This window comes from Xenopus laevis, chromosome 9_10S (assembly GCF_017654675.1).
Source record: "Xenopus laevis strain J_2021 chromosome 9_10S, Xenopus_laevis_v10.1, whole genome shotgun sequence".
Classification (NCBI taxonomy): domain Eukaryota; kingdom Metazoa; phylum Chordata; class Amphibia; order Anura; family Pipidae; genus Xenopus; species Xenopus laevis.
In genome coordinates, this window is record NC_054388.1 from 87874823 (window position 1) to 87891840 (window position 17018).

The following is a 17018-nucleotide window of genomic DNA, read 5'->3' on the forward strand; positions in this document are numbered from 1 at the left end:
ATGTAGCAAATCACAGTGTTAGTAGGGAATGGGCTCCTCGCACAGCTATTAAAAAAGTATGACATTTGTTTGATCAAAAAATGTAATTAAATACACTGGGATTCTGACACCATACTGCTTATTTCATTAAAGGAAAACGTTTACATGTATATAGTATATTATGTTATCAGAATGTGTCAGAATCACTATTTCAGAGAATAATTCAGGTTTCACCCCCAGAATAAAGAAGCCCTTTGTCACTGAAGCAAAATGGACAAATGCACCTCTGGGTTAATGCAGCACAACTGACAACTAATATCCCTCCAGTTTGGTATTTCTAGAAAGAACCCACCACCAGGCTATTAGCTGCTCCTTAACTGTCAGCCAAAAACATACCTTTTCCACCCTTTCATTATTCATTACATTTTTTTTAACAAAAAAAAGCAAAGAATCGTGGTTAATGCCTGAAAGCAGATAAATATAAAGTAGAGAAATAAAAACAGACGTAACAAGTCATTTTTTTGTGAATATTTATTTTTGTTTTAGGATAATCAGGATAGTCAGGCTTGCAGGTGTGCCTGGAATTAGTTGTGTAAGTTGGTTTCTTAGTCTTAATGGACCACTTGCTACTGGTTCCAACTGTAATGTCAGGCCCAATATGGTGTTCAAGTTCTGTCTATTTGGTCCAGGTCCCCATGTGGAGTTGATTCAATGCAGTTCATGGGGCTCCATTGTCTCTCTGATAATGACATTCTGGCAAATAAAAAAAAAAATAAAAGTTACATTTCTCGTCAAAATTTCCATAGAACTCTAAAGAAAATCATGCTGTTTAGATGCACCATCCTTGCTTTCCTACATGCAGACTTTTAGACAATATCCCTTGAAGAAATTTGCGGTTTAACATGAAAGGAAGGAAAAACAGATTAAAAGTTTGATTTATAATCAAAATCCCAAATACAAGTTACAAAAATATTGCTGAATATCTAACTACAACTTCTCCTAAATAAAATGATGAGCAATATGTATGGGAGCCAGCTGCCTTTTAGAGGGCTGGGCCAAGCAATCCAGGCACCCTAGGCAACTGGTCAGTCACTCTACTCTACTGCGTGTGTGTACTCACATATACAATGGTGTGCGTATGTGTCTGTATCCCAGGGATGCTACAGGAAGAACAGGCACGATTGGCCAGTGAAAGAGGGCAAGGGTCAGGACTAGGGATCCAATGCAAGGCTCTCTTTTAATACAGGAAAAAAAGGAAATAATTTTTAATTATATTATGGGAAATGACCTTCCCTTATTTGAGAGCTTTCTGGATAATGGGTTTCCAGATAACTGATCCAATACCTGTACCGTTTGTTTTGTGGGGCATCTTTGAATTTTTTTCAGCTTCTGTGCTGTTGTGTATCCTTAGGCAACACTGGTTTTTTTTTATCTTTTTAAGAACAATGGTTTTACCAAGAGAAAGGGTTGGCTGAAAAATGTGTTGCCTGTTCTATGAGTTTTGAAACTGCTTCTATTGAATACAGTCAAATTCCCCCAATATGAATTCCACGTACCTTTTGTGCACTTTAAAAAAAATGTTGCATAAAAAAATGGCCATTTACTTCAACAAGTTTGGAATTTTTTTAGCTGTTTAGTGAAGAGAAACGGGTCAGATTCACCCATCATTAGCCAGGAATGGTTGAGAAAGACTATGGAATTGCACTGAAGTTGAGCTTTTGAGGTGCCAGCTATAAAGCTTGTGGCATCAGCAGGAGAGATGAAATCATCTCATGGATTCATCACACACCAGAAGCTTGATCATACGCCCTGTTCCTTATCTGGCACATCAGTCAGCTATTCCCCCAGCACAATACAGATAGAGAAGTATAGGTAGAGAAATACAGAAATAGAAATATAGGGAGAAATGGGGGCCCCAGATGGGTAGGGCCAATGTAAGGGGCCAAGGTGACGAGGGCCTATGATGGGCAGGGCCAATGGTAGGGGTCCAAGGTGAGCAAGGCTGTTGTAGGGACTCCGAGGAGGGTCAATGGTGGGACTAGCCTATGGTGGGACAGGCCAATGGTGTGGGCCATGGGTGGGGAAGGCTGATGGTGTGGGCCATGGATGGGTGTTGGTGTGGGCCATGGGTGGGGAGGGCCAATGGTGTGGGCCATGGGTGGGGAGGGCCGATGGTGTAAGCCATGGGTGGGGAGGGCCGATGGTGTGGGCCATGGGTGGCGAGGGCCGATGGTGTGGGCCATGGATGGGTGATGGTGTGAGTCATGGGTGGGGAGGGCCGATGGTGTGGGCCATGGGTGGGGAGGGCCGATGGTGTGGGCCATGGATGGGGAGGGGTGATGGTGTGGGCCATGGGTGGGGAGCGCAGATTGGTGTGGGCCATGGGTGGGGAGGGCCGATGGTGTGGGCCATGGGTGGCGAGGGCCGATGGTGTGGGCCATGGGTGGGGAGGGCCGAAGGTGTGGGCCATGGGTGGGGAGGGCCGATGGTGTGGGCCATGGATGGGGAGGGGTGATGGTGTGGGCCATGGGTGGGGAGCGCCGATGGTGTGGGCCATGGGTGGGGACGGCCGATGGCGTGGGCCATGGGTGGGGAGGGCCGATGGCGTGGGCCATGGGTGGGGAGGGCCGATGGCGTGGGCCATGGGTGGGGAGGGCCGATGGCGTGGGCCATGGGTGGGGAGGGCCGATGGCGTGGACCATGGGTAGGGAGGGGCCGATGGTGTGGGCCCAAGATGGGGACGGACCGATGGCGGGGGCTATGGGTGGGGACTGGCGGATGGTGTGGGCCATGGGTGGGGACAGGCCAATGGTGTGGGCCATTGGTATGGGCCAAGAGAAAGGGGCCGATGGTTAGGCCAAGACAAAGGGGCCGATGGTTAGGCCAAGAAAAAGGGGCCGATGGTTAGGCCAAGAAAAAGGGGCCGATAGTTAGGCCAAGAGAAAAAGGGTGGAGGCAGGGAACAGTAGTTTTGCCAAGAGAAATGCTAAGAGGCAGGGGTCGATGTTAAGGGCCCAGAGGCAGGGACCGATGTTAAGGGCCTAGTGGCAGGGGCCAATGTTAAGGTGCCAGGGCCGATGTTCAGGGCCCAGGGGCAAGGACTAATGTTAAGGGCCCAGAGGCAGGGACTAAAGTTAAGGGGCCAGGGGTCGATGTTAAGGGCCCAGGGACCAATGTTAAGGGGCCAGGGGCATGGTCCTGATGACTGGAAGAGGTTATATTTTCCAGCTGGGACTCAGGAATGCAAGGTCTGGAATCATTGTTAAGCCACCTGAAGCGCTGATAAATTCCATGTCTTCTAGGAATGACAGTAGCTCTTTCTGAATTACACTGGTGTCCACAGCTGGTATCTGCAAGAAAAAAATTATGCATTAATTTATTTTATCTCATTCATTTGTGCATTACAAAGATACAAGACACAACATTCAGTCTGGAAACACACTTTTTAGCAATGCACGTCCTAGATACATGAGGAGAGAATCGGACAGATGAAAAAAGAAGGATGGAATTGGTGAGCAAATGGGCGTAGAAGCACAGAGCAGGATAGCAATTAAGAAGATTAGAAAAATTTTAAATGGAGATTTTTAAAAGGAGAAACTTTATGGTCATTATTTTGAGCATCAATGCTCTGTGAAGTTGGACAACATTGCCCTAAGGTGACGCTGAATTACAAGTAGGCCTAGTGGTTGTCAGTGATCTTTATGGTGAATAAAAGGAGTTTGGGGGATAAAGCTGGAGCTACTGTAGTGATGTACTTACTGCTCTTGGCTTGGCAGGGGGTGAGATCTTCATATTCTCCAGCGCTGTCCAGTCAACAGAACGCTTGTTGGGATTCCGTAGGTTCCGAACAAACCATATGCCTTCATGCCAGGAAACATCCCTTCTGCAACTGTGCCAAAATCTGCGATCTTCACATGTCCCTCGGCGCTAAGCAAAATATTTGGCGGCTTCAAATCCCTGAAAAATAATTAGAAGTGTACATATTAGAAATTGGATGTAGAAAGGTAAGAGTCAGGATAGGATTAGTCAGGATACAGAGGCGAACATATCGGTGTTGCCACTGCATTCATGCTGAAGGGTCTGATTGGGTCCCACAGGCATAAATAAAATAAACACTTTTACTTACCGGTGCACAATACCGCGTGAATGCAGATATTGGAGACCAACAATCACCTCGGACGAATAGAAGCTTTGCAAAAAAACAGAAAACAATTAATCAAAGTATAAATTATGGATCATGTCTTTAGGAAACTTCAGTTACATTTTTTTCTATATCTCTGTAAATGTATAACAAAATAATAAATAAACAGCCTTAAAAAATAATGCATTAAGTAGCACCATATACACATTTTATAACTTAAAAATTAAGTCACTATTGTACACAAGTCACTTTAAGATCATTTTATGCTCCCTCAGATTGCTCTTTGCAGTTAGCTTGCTACTTACATTATGCTGTCCCTGGTAAGTTGACCTTCCATATCAATTAGGTCCTGCAGGTTTCCTCCTCTCACGCGCTCCATAACAAGGAAAGCATGCAGCTGGAGATAAATGAGAAGAGACTGAAACATGGGAGACACTAGGCACTAAACTGAGTACAGTGATATAATAGTATCAATCCTTAGACCAAACCAAATAAAGCGATCACAAACATTCATAACCAATCCAGATAGAGAAAAATTACTGAATGGCCAAGCAGCTTCTGCAGGCTTCTGTGGAACAAGAACAGGTTAATCCTTCTGCAGACACATGTGTCTGTATGAAGGGTTAATCACAATCCAAACTTCAAAGACAGAATGCTTTGTGGGGCCAGACCAGACACCATGTAACATGGGAAGTCTCTTGAAAAAGTCAAGTATTTCCCTATTTCTTCAATTAATCTGAAGTCAAATGACTAGATGTATGTATTTGAGGAGTTCCTCAAAAAATAGTTGAAATTTTTTCTAAGTCCCAAAAAACGCTAGCGTTTTTTCCCTTTTCAGGCTTCCCCCCTATATTTCCTAACATATGGCACATAAACTATACAGTGGGCACATGTGTAGGGCAATATAACATCTCTATTTTATTTTATTAAGGTTTCCCGGGCTTGTGTAGTGTGATGTAGTTGCTGCAACATATACGACCATTCAATTTTAACTTCCTGCCATATGCAAATTAGCCAACGCTAGCGCAACTTTGCTTCTCTTGGCGCAGTAACGCTGAGGCAACTTCGCCAGCGTTCGGCGCCCTGGACGCAACTTCGGATTTTAGTGAATTTGCGTTGTCCTGGCGCATCTATGCCTGGTGAAGTGTTGCGCTGTGAGCGAAGCCGTCACTGGCGAATTTTCTGAAGTTAGTGAATATGCTCTAAACTAGAGCTAAATTGGGCTCTATGGCAGCAAGAGAGGACTACTTGTGCATTTAGTGCAGCACCTTTAAGTGCTCTAACACTTGTTTCTGAGGCATAAATGAGGCCCTCCCCTGGTGTCTCTAACTGACCTCCATCCTGCAACCAAATGAAAGGTACAGGTATAAATCATTACATAGACATAAACTTGTGTGCATTTTAAGGGGAAAGTGAAGGTTAGTGAAAAAAGTGGCACGATCTATTAAAAAAAAAACAAGATATTATGGTGCCATTATGGTAAAATCAGCAACATTTTCTAATGTAAGGCCACACACAAATCAAACTGATTTTCAATTGTACCTTTGTTTGGAATGCTGCATATCCACGACAAAGAAAGGGACAACCTTCAGATGTTCTGAGGGCACGTGCCTCTGCCAGGATCATGTTGACATGTGCTTGTTAGTCTTTCTTCTGCAAGACTTTAATTGCCACTTGCTCTCTGCAGTTGGTCAGTGATGCCAGCATAACCTAGGAAAGACAAAATTAATCTGTTTCAGTAAAGATACACTGATCAAATGATTGTCAAACATGAATTAATCACTAACTGTGAATCAAAAGGTATTTGTAAATGTAAGTGCTGAAACAAAGTATGTTCTGCTCCTTTCCTTGACTACTCACACCATGAAAACACTGCATTGGCAGGTAGCTCATCTGCAGCCAAGACTCCAGTTCCCACAATGCCTCGTTCTGTGATGAGCAGAAATAAGAAGAAGAACGACAGACAAGTGCAAGGCATTGTGTGGATTGGATTCCTAGCTGGAAGAAAGCTGATTCCTGATACATTGTCTCTGTAGTCTGGTAGACTGGGAGGGAACAGGAAGGGACACACATTTCGGATGACTTTGTAAGATTCTTGAAAGGTACTCCATAATCTATGAATGATATGCCATATTGTGCTAAAATTATTTGGCTCATAACTCTGCTTGGATGGAAGTGAAGAGGTGCTGTTGGGATAAATGCTGAATAATTTCCTGTACCACATACAAACTCCCAGCTGTCAGCTTTATAAATTACACTATTATTACTGGTTAAATCAATTGGATAGAAGTGCCCTGGATGATTTTTTGAAAACAATAAAATAAAAGGCTACTGTGATACTGAAGTCTACAATTAATAAAGCTACAGTATTGGTGTACATATATATATATATATATATATACACTGTATGGGAGTATATAGATAGGTCAGTAGAAGTATGTGTATATACTGTAGGTACACTTGGGTGTGTTTGGAGGGCTGGAACTTTATGGACTTTGGTCTTTTTCCAGTCCAAATTATGTACATTAAGTGGCAGATGTATTAAGGGTCGAATATCGAGGGTTAATTAACCCTCGATAATCGACTGGCGAATTAAAATCCTTCGACTACGAATATTGAAGTCAAACGATTTTGCGCAATTCGTTCGATTGAACGATCAAAAGAATAATCGTTCGATCGAACGATTAAATCCTTCGAATCGAACAATTCGAAGGATTTTAATCCATCGATCGAAGGATTATCCTTTGATCAGAAAAAACTTGGAAAGCCTATGGGGACCTTCCCCATAGGCTAACATGGACTTCGGTAGCTTTTAGGTGGCGAACTAGGGGGTCGAAGTTTTTTCTTAAAGAGACAGTACTTTGACTATCGAATGGTCGAATAGTCGAGCGATTTTTAGTTAGAATTGTCAGTTTCGAAGTCGTAGTCGAAGGTCGAAGTAGCCCATTCGATGGTCGAAGTAGCCAAAAAAACACTTTGAAATTCAAAGCTTTTTCTCTACTATTGCTTCACTCAAACTTAGTGAATGGGCCCCTATGTAACTATGTAAATACAAACTAAGACATTTGCTTTATATGGGGAGTTCATCTTATTTAAGTAAACTTTCCTGTTACTGATCATAGGCCAACTCACAATCCAAACTAAGGTAATTCACTCCAAAGCAGTGATACATAACAACTAACTATCAAACTTGCCTTTTCTAAATACTATACACCTCAAAATTCCAATTTCTTGGAAGTAATCACTCACCTTGCCGAAGGTTCCATTCCCTAGTTCCATGTGGAATTGATAGTTTTTGATTTTGTGGGGATTGGGCTTCTTTGCTGGAACGCAAGGTTGTTTCACTCCACTTCCTTCTTCTGGGGGGAAAGGATAGAAATTAATAAGTGATATTCTTAACATACTGTGAAAGACAACACAATAGCTGAATACATTTGAAAAGTTGCTTTGTTACTTATCAGTCACTGTATATCAATGTATTTTGCTCTAAATGTATTGATTAGTTAAAAAAGACCCATACTGTATCTGATTGGCAAATAGCAAATATGACAAAAAGGTGTGCAAGACATTTCTTATGTTGCATTTGCTTTAAATTAACCCACAAAGGCAGGTGTCTTGGGCCTTTGGCTGCTTCTGCATTTGTGAGTGCACCTGTTAGTGTTCCTTTAACAAGGACAAGGACTTGTTCCCTGGAGAAATCTGCACTTTTCTCCTTGTGCTGGATTGAATCTGACCCAAAGAGCAGAGAACAGCATCACAAGATGCAGATAAGCCCTATTCTTCCCATCTGTCATGGAGCAGGTAAAAATCACAGGGCCCTGTTGTATCATGAGCCCCTGCATGCCAGTTCTGGGTCAGATAAAGATAATAATGCTGATTCAATAGTAGGCTGAATATTTATACCTATAATCTAAGAAAGCCATTTGAAATACCTCCAGCCAAAGGGCCAAAACAATTAGGCAGTGTCACCATATATGAAGATAGTCCCTTCTATCAGAGCTACCCCTAAAACAAGTTAGTGGAAAACTTGAGTCTATGACATGTTTGTGAATTGGGGTAAGACACCATTGATATACAGGCATGGGGTCAGTTTTCCAGAAAGCTTCAAATTATGGAAAGCCCGTCTCCCGAAGACTCCATTTCAATCAAATAATTCACATTTTTAAAAATGATTTCCTTTTTCTCTGTAGTAATAAAACAGTATATTGTACTAAATCCAAGCTAAGATATAATCCATGCTTATCGGATGCAAAAATGTCACTAGGTTTATTAAATGTTTAAATAATTTATCAGTAGACATAAGGTATGGAGATCCAAATTACAGAAAGACTCCTTATCTGGAAAACCATAGGCCCCGAAGATTCTGGTTCATAGGTCTTATACCTGTATTATTTGTGTCCTATTTATTTGACCCCAGCATTAGGCAAATTTGTTTCTGAATTGATGACCACATTTATTCTAGGTCTCTAGCAGAAATCTCCTACCCTAACGTGATCTAAGGGTAGGATTTCAGGAATATTTTCACATAATAATGTAACATAGGATCTGTCTGAACGACGCTAAGGGAGCACTACTAAGTGAGTTTTGGCCTAAATCTATCTACATTGGGGCGTCATTAACATTTTCTTAACCAGTATAGAAATGGCAAAATGGCACTTTATGAGGCTTCAGTCTTGTTAGGACACTGGGAGTTCCAGCTAAAACCACTGCAATGAGTTTAACCTGTGTATATAAGGAGTCCCTGTTTTTTTAATGTGTTAACTTTAATACTCAATTGCCAGTCTGCATATATACTGTCCCAAATGAGTACCAAGCATTGGGTCCTGTAGCAAACAACCATTTATTAAATAAATAACAAGCAAAGTAACTCTACTCAAGTGTTAATTAAAGGGGTTGTTCGCCTTTTAATTAACTTTTAGTATGAGGTAGAGAGTGATATTCTGCGACAATTTGCAATTGGTTTTTATTTTTTATTTGTGATTTTTGAGTTATTTAGCAGCTCTCCAGTTTGCATCACATTAGGTGTGGCTGTATTAGGTAACATCCCTTTTATAACCTGCGTAATTGTCCCAATACATATTCCAGGATTCCTTATGCTTTTTCATTTAATCTGACCATCTCTCAGAGCCACTTAGTTATTTTTCCCACAAGCCCAATACAACAGGGCCACTTAGTTCTATAGACTTGACTCAGGGCAATTCAAAACATATAACATTAATATCTAAAACATATAACAGTATTATATATTTTGAATTGCCCAGTCTATAGAATAACTAAGTGGCCAGTTGTATTGGTATTGGTCCTAAAAAAGCTTAAAAAATAACTAAGTGGCTCTGGAGTCAGGATGGAATGACTGAGATGACATATGCTGACAGGGACAGAACACTGTCTTGTGGTAGGTTTAATATAAAGCCTTGTGTTTTTTTAAAAAAAAATTGCTTTTATACTTAGATGTGATTTGCTGTAATTACTTTGCATAATAAATGCTTGAAGTGATTTACTTTGTATGTTATTTATTTAATTAATAACCATCAGGTATCTATGCACACTGACATTTTAGATGACAGCTATCCTATTACGGCCCTGAAAAACCTCATACAGCCAATTCTATGTGGGGTGGGGGGAGAAACCCCCCACCCCACATACCCCCCTCCCTCCTCACCCCCAGGGCAAATGCCCCTAACTTTTTAATACACCCGGAAGATGGCTGCCGTGAACTCCGATCCCTGAATCTGCACCAAGGGGTAAGTAAAAAGTTAGGGGCATTTACCCAGGGTAGCAGCTAGGCTGGGGTGAGGGGAGTCTATGTGGGGTAGGGGTTTTTTAGTAAGGGGTTTGTTTCTCCTTTAAAGGGGTCCTTTCACCCTACAAAATATGCAAATTATTGTCTATCACGTTAGTATTGTAAAATAAATGTTACTTTCATTATATACATTTTTTTAAATCTTTTTTCCTTCAATCTTGGAATTCACAATCAAAGCAAGCAGGCAGATGCCATTTTGTGGATATTGTTATTTGTATCAACCCAAAATCTTGTGCATGTGCCTCAATGGGGGACCTTATGGCTCTGTATATACACAGGCTACACGATTATAGATTGTAAATGAGGAGTGCAGTGACATCTAGAAATTGCGGAATGGAAAGTGAAAGTAATCTACTGCTCTCCACCTATATATCTGAGGCGGGACAGACAATATATGATTGACTGCTCCAATTTTTAAAATACATTTATACCTGATAGGAATGTTTTATTAAAAAAGAGAATGTCGGTTTCGTGTTTAATTTGCAAATGACTTTTATTATACAGCTTTTAATGTAACATTGCAGTTTACAAGGGACAAATTACTAGGGGGCAATGAAACTTTTGGTAATGTTAAAGAATAACATCTACAATGTTCAGGCTGGTTCTCTTTACCTTCTGCTGGATCTGCCTTTCTCTTCCTGCTCTTTTCCTTCTTCTCATGCTCTGCTCTGGAGTTAAGTGATCTTTCCTCCTCCTTGTTGGTCATCACCTTGATCCTTTTGGGTGACTCTCTTCTCTCCTTTTTTTGATTTAGTTGATGAGCTACAGATATATAAAGGTATTAGTGTATCAGTCATTCAATTATGAGGGTGGTAGATATTGGTTGAACAACCCCCTAAGGGGGAGCAGAGTAGTGAGTGACAGTTTGAAAGCCAGTTAGGGTGAAATCTGCTGAGAAAACCTATTTGCTCTCTGATGCTCTCCCCATTTGTAATAAAATACACAATGTTTGCCCTAGTACAGTAATCAAGAGTACAAGATTTTTGCTTTTAGTTTGTTAATCCTACCTGATGATTCCTTGCTGTAGGTGACAAGACCAGTAGCAAACTATGCACTTTTTTTTATACAGCTCCCCTAGTTACTAATGGAAACCTAGTCTTAAAGTCAGTTAGGATGATATTTAGTTTGGCTACTTATTTGCTGTGCATATGATTTTTTTCCTTAAAACACTGTAATTACTCAAGAAAGAGGCAATTGGCAAATTATGCAAGAAGGACTGGATCAGTGGGGTGGAATTAACTGACAGGCGTATCTGCCATAGATAAATCACTAAAGGTGGCCATACACGGGCCGATAAAAGCTGCCGACAGACCGGGTCGGTCGCTTATTGGCCCGTGTATGGGGCTCCCCGACGGGCTTCACCGATCGAGATCTGGCCGAAAGTCGGCCAGATCTCAATCGGATGGGACAAAAAATCCCGTCGGATCGCGGGACCGCATCTATTCGTTGATGCGGTCCCGCGATCCGACTGCCCGTTTCCCATGCGTTAGGATCCGATCGTTGGGCCCTGGGGCCCACGATCGGATCAGCCCGATATTGCCCACCTCAAGGTGGGCATATCGGGGAGAGATCCGCTCGTTTGAAAACATCGCCAAACGAGCGGATCTCTCAGTGTATGGCCACCTTAAGGCTGGTTTTGAGCATAGGTAATAAATATCATCAGCCAGCAGCAAACGATCACATCTTTTATTTCATTTTCCAAGTTGTAGGTGACTGATATCTACATGCTGGTTGGCTGATGTGGACAAGATCACAGGTGATATTTATCACTTACTTAAACCAGCCCCTAAATCCCTAAAATAACCACAGTACAACATTGCCAACTGTCCTTCAGGGTGAAACCAACTGACATATTAAAATGGGAAATAAAACTTTCTAGGCAGGATGAGTTCTAGAATAAAGCTCTTTCTTACCTTCTGTTGGTTCTCTTGCTCTCTTCTTTCTATTCTTCTCCTTCTTTTGCTCTTCTTGGTGCAAGTTCTTATCCTCCATTTTCGTTCTTATAACCTTGATGTTTTTAGGTGCCTGTTCTTTCTTCTTCTTCTTCTTCATCATCTTCCTTTTCCTCGTGAGCCCACGGGATGGAGTTTGTTTGGACCCACCCATGGATGGTGGATGGATCCTTTAAACTTCGAAATCTTTTTAAAAAACGCTTCTCGCAGGGAGACGCACGGAAAACACTACTACACGCTGCAGCAACTCTGAGTAGAGTGAAAGCTCAGTGTCCAACGGTCACTGAGTAACGGTCACATGGCTGTGCACATGCAGCTGTGAATGACTACAATGTAAAGGGATACTAATATTACATAGCTTGCCATTTTTAATTTATATAGCCACAGTCATCATTTGTCACTTTGTTTAATCTGTTACCCTACTACTTGGAAGATTTGTTTCCTTCATGGAATCATCTACAGAAAGAGACAGTTGGTAAACTCTGTAAGGTGCAATGGGTATATCACTACAGTCACTACAGTCACTACAGTCTATTGGAGACTACATCCTAAATCCAAGAGCAATAAAAATCAACACTTCATTAATTAGCTACAGTAATCCCTGCAACTTTACACCAATGTACACATTTAAAAATTAAATTTAAAAATTAGATCCAAATGTCTGCAAACCCTCATGCTTTCATAGGTTTACTGTTGGCCTTATTGCCCTAAATGTATAAGCTTCTTTATTTTCTGACTAATATAGGCAAATCCCAGCACTTTTTGTTTTAATTGACAAGGTTCTCTTTGGGTAAAACAGCAAGGGATCCAATGGGGAGTGACTATACTATAGACTGCCAGAACTGAATTAGGTGCCCATGAAATTTTAAGGACATATTTTAAGGCATATGCTGTCACTGCAGGTAGAGAGGTGCATGGGTCCATGTCCCTCCTTTCTAGAAGGGTATTTTTCTCATTGCATGCAGATAATATGCTCAGCACTTGTAAGAAATGCAAGCCGGGGCGGGTGATTTGCAAGTAATAGGCCAAAGGATTTCCCTTAGCTGAGGCAAGGACTATGCACCCATGGACACAACTAGTTAGACAGGTTCAGGGTCAGTACTTTGGTGTTGAGCAAAGAAGCAGTCACACAACACTATGGCACAGGCATGAAGATATGCAAGGAGGGGAACTCTCAGGGTTTGGACATTTCATTTAAAGAATATTTCATTAAATACTACACTTACTTACCTGTGACAGGCAGCAAACTTTATTGCAATTCTGAGGGCGACTCCATGTTCTGGGCGTGGGTTCTCCTGTATTTTAGTTACACCACTGTGATAATGCCAGTCCAGGTAGCAATGCCAGTGCATCAGTCCAACCACGAGTGGAGGAGTCCCAGATGTTGAAAGTGCAACAGGAGGGGCGTAAGGCAAGTGCAAGGAAGAAGTCCAGTGAAAGTGAGTGTGATTTATGGTTGCTTAGCTGTGCAATTTGGTTGTGGATGTGTACATATAATATTGGGCAACTGGCCACCAGCCACCAATGAGTGCTAGGGCAGTTCCTGTGAATGCCACATGCCTCCCACATACTGTCCCTTGGGTGACAGCAGGAAGCACTACATAGAAAGTGTGAAGCAAATAAACATACTATACCTCAAAATCCTACACAGATTTTTTCCTAATTACAGGATTTCCATATGTTTTCAGTTTTAAAGGGGTGAGGTGGCAACCCTAGGGTATGGGCCCTGGTGAAGTCGAATCCCTCCGCACCCGGTAGTCCCGCCACTGCAGAGTATATAGAGGTGTGGTTTCACAAGAAACTTCTGCAGTAATTTGTAGGGGTTTGCCCTGCTGGAATTTACCCTATGTGCCAGTTAAATTTCTTTTATATACTGTGTGAAAGGCTGCTTATTTCTATATTGCTGAGCACCAGGCCTACCTTGGAAGGCATGGGCGTCCATCATGTATTTTATTAGCTCTTTTTTCAGCCTTTGATAAATTCAAAATAATAAAGGGGTTGTTCAACTCTAATTTATTATAGACTGGCTAGTTCTAAGCAACTTATAAAATTGGCCTTACTTTTTTCAAATGGAGGCAACTGACCCCATCTAAAAACAAATACTCTGTAAGGCTGCAGATTTACTTGCTACTTTTTCAGGTTATCTCCTCTCCATTTTCCAGTCCCTTATTTATATGAATGCATGGTTGCTAAGGTAATTTGCACCCTAGCAACCAGATTTCTAAAATTACAAACTGGAGAGCTGCTGGATAAAAAGCCAAGTAACTCAAAAAACACAAATAATACAAAATAAAATCCAACTGCAAACTGTGTGTCTCAGAATATCACTCTCTACATCATATTTATATTTAAAGGTGAACAAACCCTTTATGGTAACAGCCCTATAAAGTTTATAGTCACAACTGCTTTGCTACAGTCACTGGGGGCAAAGTGGATGGCCTATATGTATTAATAAGTGTATGGAGAAGGCTAGACAGACACTATTTTATATTGGTAGACAGTGGGATACTTTAGAAAGAGGATATACAAGCAGGAAAAGATTGCAACTCAACTATTCCAGTCAACTACAAGTTAGAAAACAAAAGCACAGATGTTAGTGAACGCGCAAAACATGAGAAACTTTATGGGAAGTGATATACAAGCAAAAAACTTACCGTCTCTTCACAGAGTAAATACAGAGGAGGGCAGACTGGGATGTGTTGGGTTCCCTTGGTGCAGGAGCCACATGTAGCCATACTCTCCCTTTACTGCACAATAATACAAGCACAAAACAACAAGCACGTTTAGCTTCTCTCCCACCACACTGAAGCAGAGTGGCCATTTTCTAGCATGCTCTCTCCCTCATCATGTGACCAGACTGTGGCTCAGTCTTTGACTGAAAAAAAAAGTAACAAGTATCAGGCTGGTGTTGCCATAGAGACCCTGTAACATTAGGACAAAGGCAGAGAATATGCAGTGGTTCATATTTTATACACCCCTATGACATACCTCCCAAACACGTGGCAGCAAAAATTATATACCTCCCCCACCAAAATACCAAGCGTAATAAACAAAGACACCACCCCCTTTCTATATAACATATTGTGACCCCAATGTGTTTCATAACATGATTCCCCCCTTTACAGTATAGCTTTACCTTTACTGTAGCTCCCATGCATTTCATGCCAGACACAGTAGTGGCCTCACAATCATTTCATGACATACACATTTTAAAGCCCTATCAGTGCTCTCTGGGGGGGTTTATATTTTACAAAATGTGAGGATTGATGCTGCAGTTTCATCTCACAAAAGTTTGAACAACCTGCAGTAGAACAGTGTATTTAAGGGGCTGCCATTACTAAAGCCAGTGGCATACACTGTGATTTTAGAAATGTCAACCTGTATCTGAAATAATCTTGGCCCCCTGCCTCAGCCCAGTTTTGCCCCGCTGTACTCCCAAGCTGGGCACAAATTACTGATTACTGAGTAAGATGATGGGGCAGATTCACCAAAGGACGAAGTGGCTAATCTACCAGCGTTGGCACCCGCAGGGACATCACCAATTCACTAACAGGTGCAGGCGCCAATGTGCTAGTGAAAGAGACCATTGCTAGTGTTCATTCATACTCTATTGCCAGGCGATTTTACTGAATGTTACCTATTCGCCACCTCAGACCTTTTTTTGGGGAACCGCTTTTCTCCAGACATTTCATAACATAAAGAACATTCATTTTACAGTGGGCTCATGTGTAAGGCATTATATAAATTCTCTTGTCTTTGTTAAGGTTCCCTGGACATTTTTAATAAAAAGTGCTAACTTCAAGCATTTGCAGTTGCCCCGACATTTTTAATAAAGACATCAATACAACTTTAAATTACCCGCCGTATGCAAATTGACCTGAGCGTAAGATCACTAGTGAATTTTCACTAGGCACATATGCAATGCTTGCACAGCCGAAGTAACACTAGTGAAAAGCTGCCAGCATTCGGCGTGCAAGGCGCAACTTCGCGTATTAGTGAATTAGCATAGTGGAAGCAAATTTGCGCCTGGCGAAGTGGTGCGATGTGTGCAAATCAGTTGCTGGCCACAATTCGCCCCTTAGTGAATCTGCCCTGATGTGTTTGGCATAGAAAGTAGCCTGCTCCCATTCACTCAATGCGTGTGGATGGGAGCAGACTGACCCTTTCTCCAATGATATTTCTATACTAGTGGTGAAAAGCAATATGGGTCAAGAGCATGAAAAGTGCTTGCACCCCAACCCCCTCAGTGCATAGAGCAGGGCAGATATAGTCCTGCAGACTTGGGGTGTAGTATTTTAACTATTTGAGCCACTTAAAAGTGTTGGGGAAAGGAGCCAAGTGGAAAGGCTGGGTTCAAAGTCTGTTTACGAACTGTATCCCTGCTAAGAGTAATAATGTACAAGTCAGTTATAATGTCAAATATAAGGTTAAACAAATATGATATTTAATGCTTCCTACATAGTAACCCTAATGGCAGGATGATTCACTGCAGACATTTATAAAGTCCCTAACAGTCTGTTCCTCAGCGGTAGTGTTATAATTATCTACTGTGAAAACTGTATTCACTGCTGAAATCTTAGGCTGCTTTAGGTATTTTTTTTTATATGTTTGTAGTTATTTAGTAATAAAATGTAAGTATCATAAAATACAAAGTGAATCAAGTATAATCATGCCCTTCTTTGTGCATGCTATGTAGTATAGTAGTAATATATACTGTAGTGTATAATGATAACAGTATAGTATTAGATATATTGTCTGATATATTATACTAAGTTCGAGTGAAGGAATAGAGGAAAAATAGTTTGAATTTCGAATGTTTTTTTTGGCTACTTCGACCATCGAATTGGCTACTTCTACGTGACTACGACCTTCGGCTTCGAATCGAACGATTCGAACTAAAAATAGTTAGAATATTCGACCTTTCGATAATCGAAGTACTGAAAATTTCTTCGACCCCCTAGTTCACCACCTAAAACCTACCAAGGCCAATGTTAGCCTATGGGGAAGGTCCCCATATGCTTGCTAACAATTTTCTGATCGAAGGATAATCCTTCGATCGATGGATTAAAATCCTTTGAATCATTCGATTCGAAGGATTTAATCGTTCGATCAAACGATTATTCCTTCGATCTTTCGATCGAAC

At 41.5% G+C, this 17018-nt stretch overlaps 1 protein-coding gene and 1 long non-coding RNA gene across 3 annotated transcripts; both read right to left on the reverse strand.

Annotated features, from left to right (window-relative positions):
* Positions 1-509: 509 nt before the first annotated feature.
* On the reverse strand, positions 510-5765 carry LOC121399094 (protein kinase C beta type-like). 2 transcript variants are annotated; one of them, XR_005964747.1, is made up of 6 exons: positions 5663-5765; positions 4426-4517; positions 4106-4168; positions 3739-3936; positions 3251-3329; positions 510-732 (listed from the first exon to the last, which is right to left on the reverse strand). XR_005964747.1 is itself a non-coding variant. In XM_041578930.1 (5 exons), the coding sequence occupies exons 1-4, from the start codon at positions 5744-5746 to the stop codon at positions 3768-3770; spliced, it is 408 nt and encodes a 135-aa protein (XP_041434864.1). In that variant the 5' UTR covers positions 5747-5765; the 3' UTR covers positions 2944-3329; positions 3739-3767. The 2 variants fall into 2 exon arrangements, 1 of the variants encoding a protein (XP_041434864.1); XM_041578930.1 differs by lacking the exon at positions 510-732 and having other exon boundaries at positions 2944-3329.
* A 7923-nt stretch (positions 5766-13688) lies between these two features.
* LOC121399095 lies at positions 13689-14826 on the reverse strand. The gene is made up of 2 exons (XR_005964748.1): positions 14530-14826; positions 13689-14439 (listed from the first exon to the last, which is right to left on the reverse strand). It is a non-coding gene; the product is annotated as an uncharacterized LOC121399095 (long non-coding RNA).
* Positions 14827-17018: the final 2192 nt, after the last annotated feature.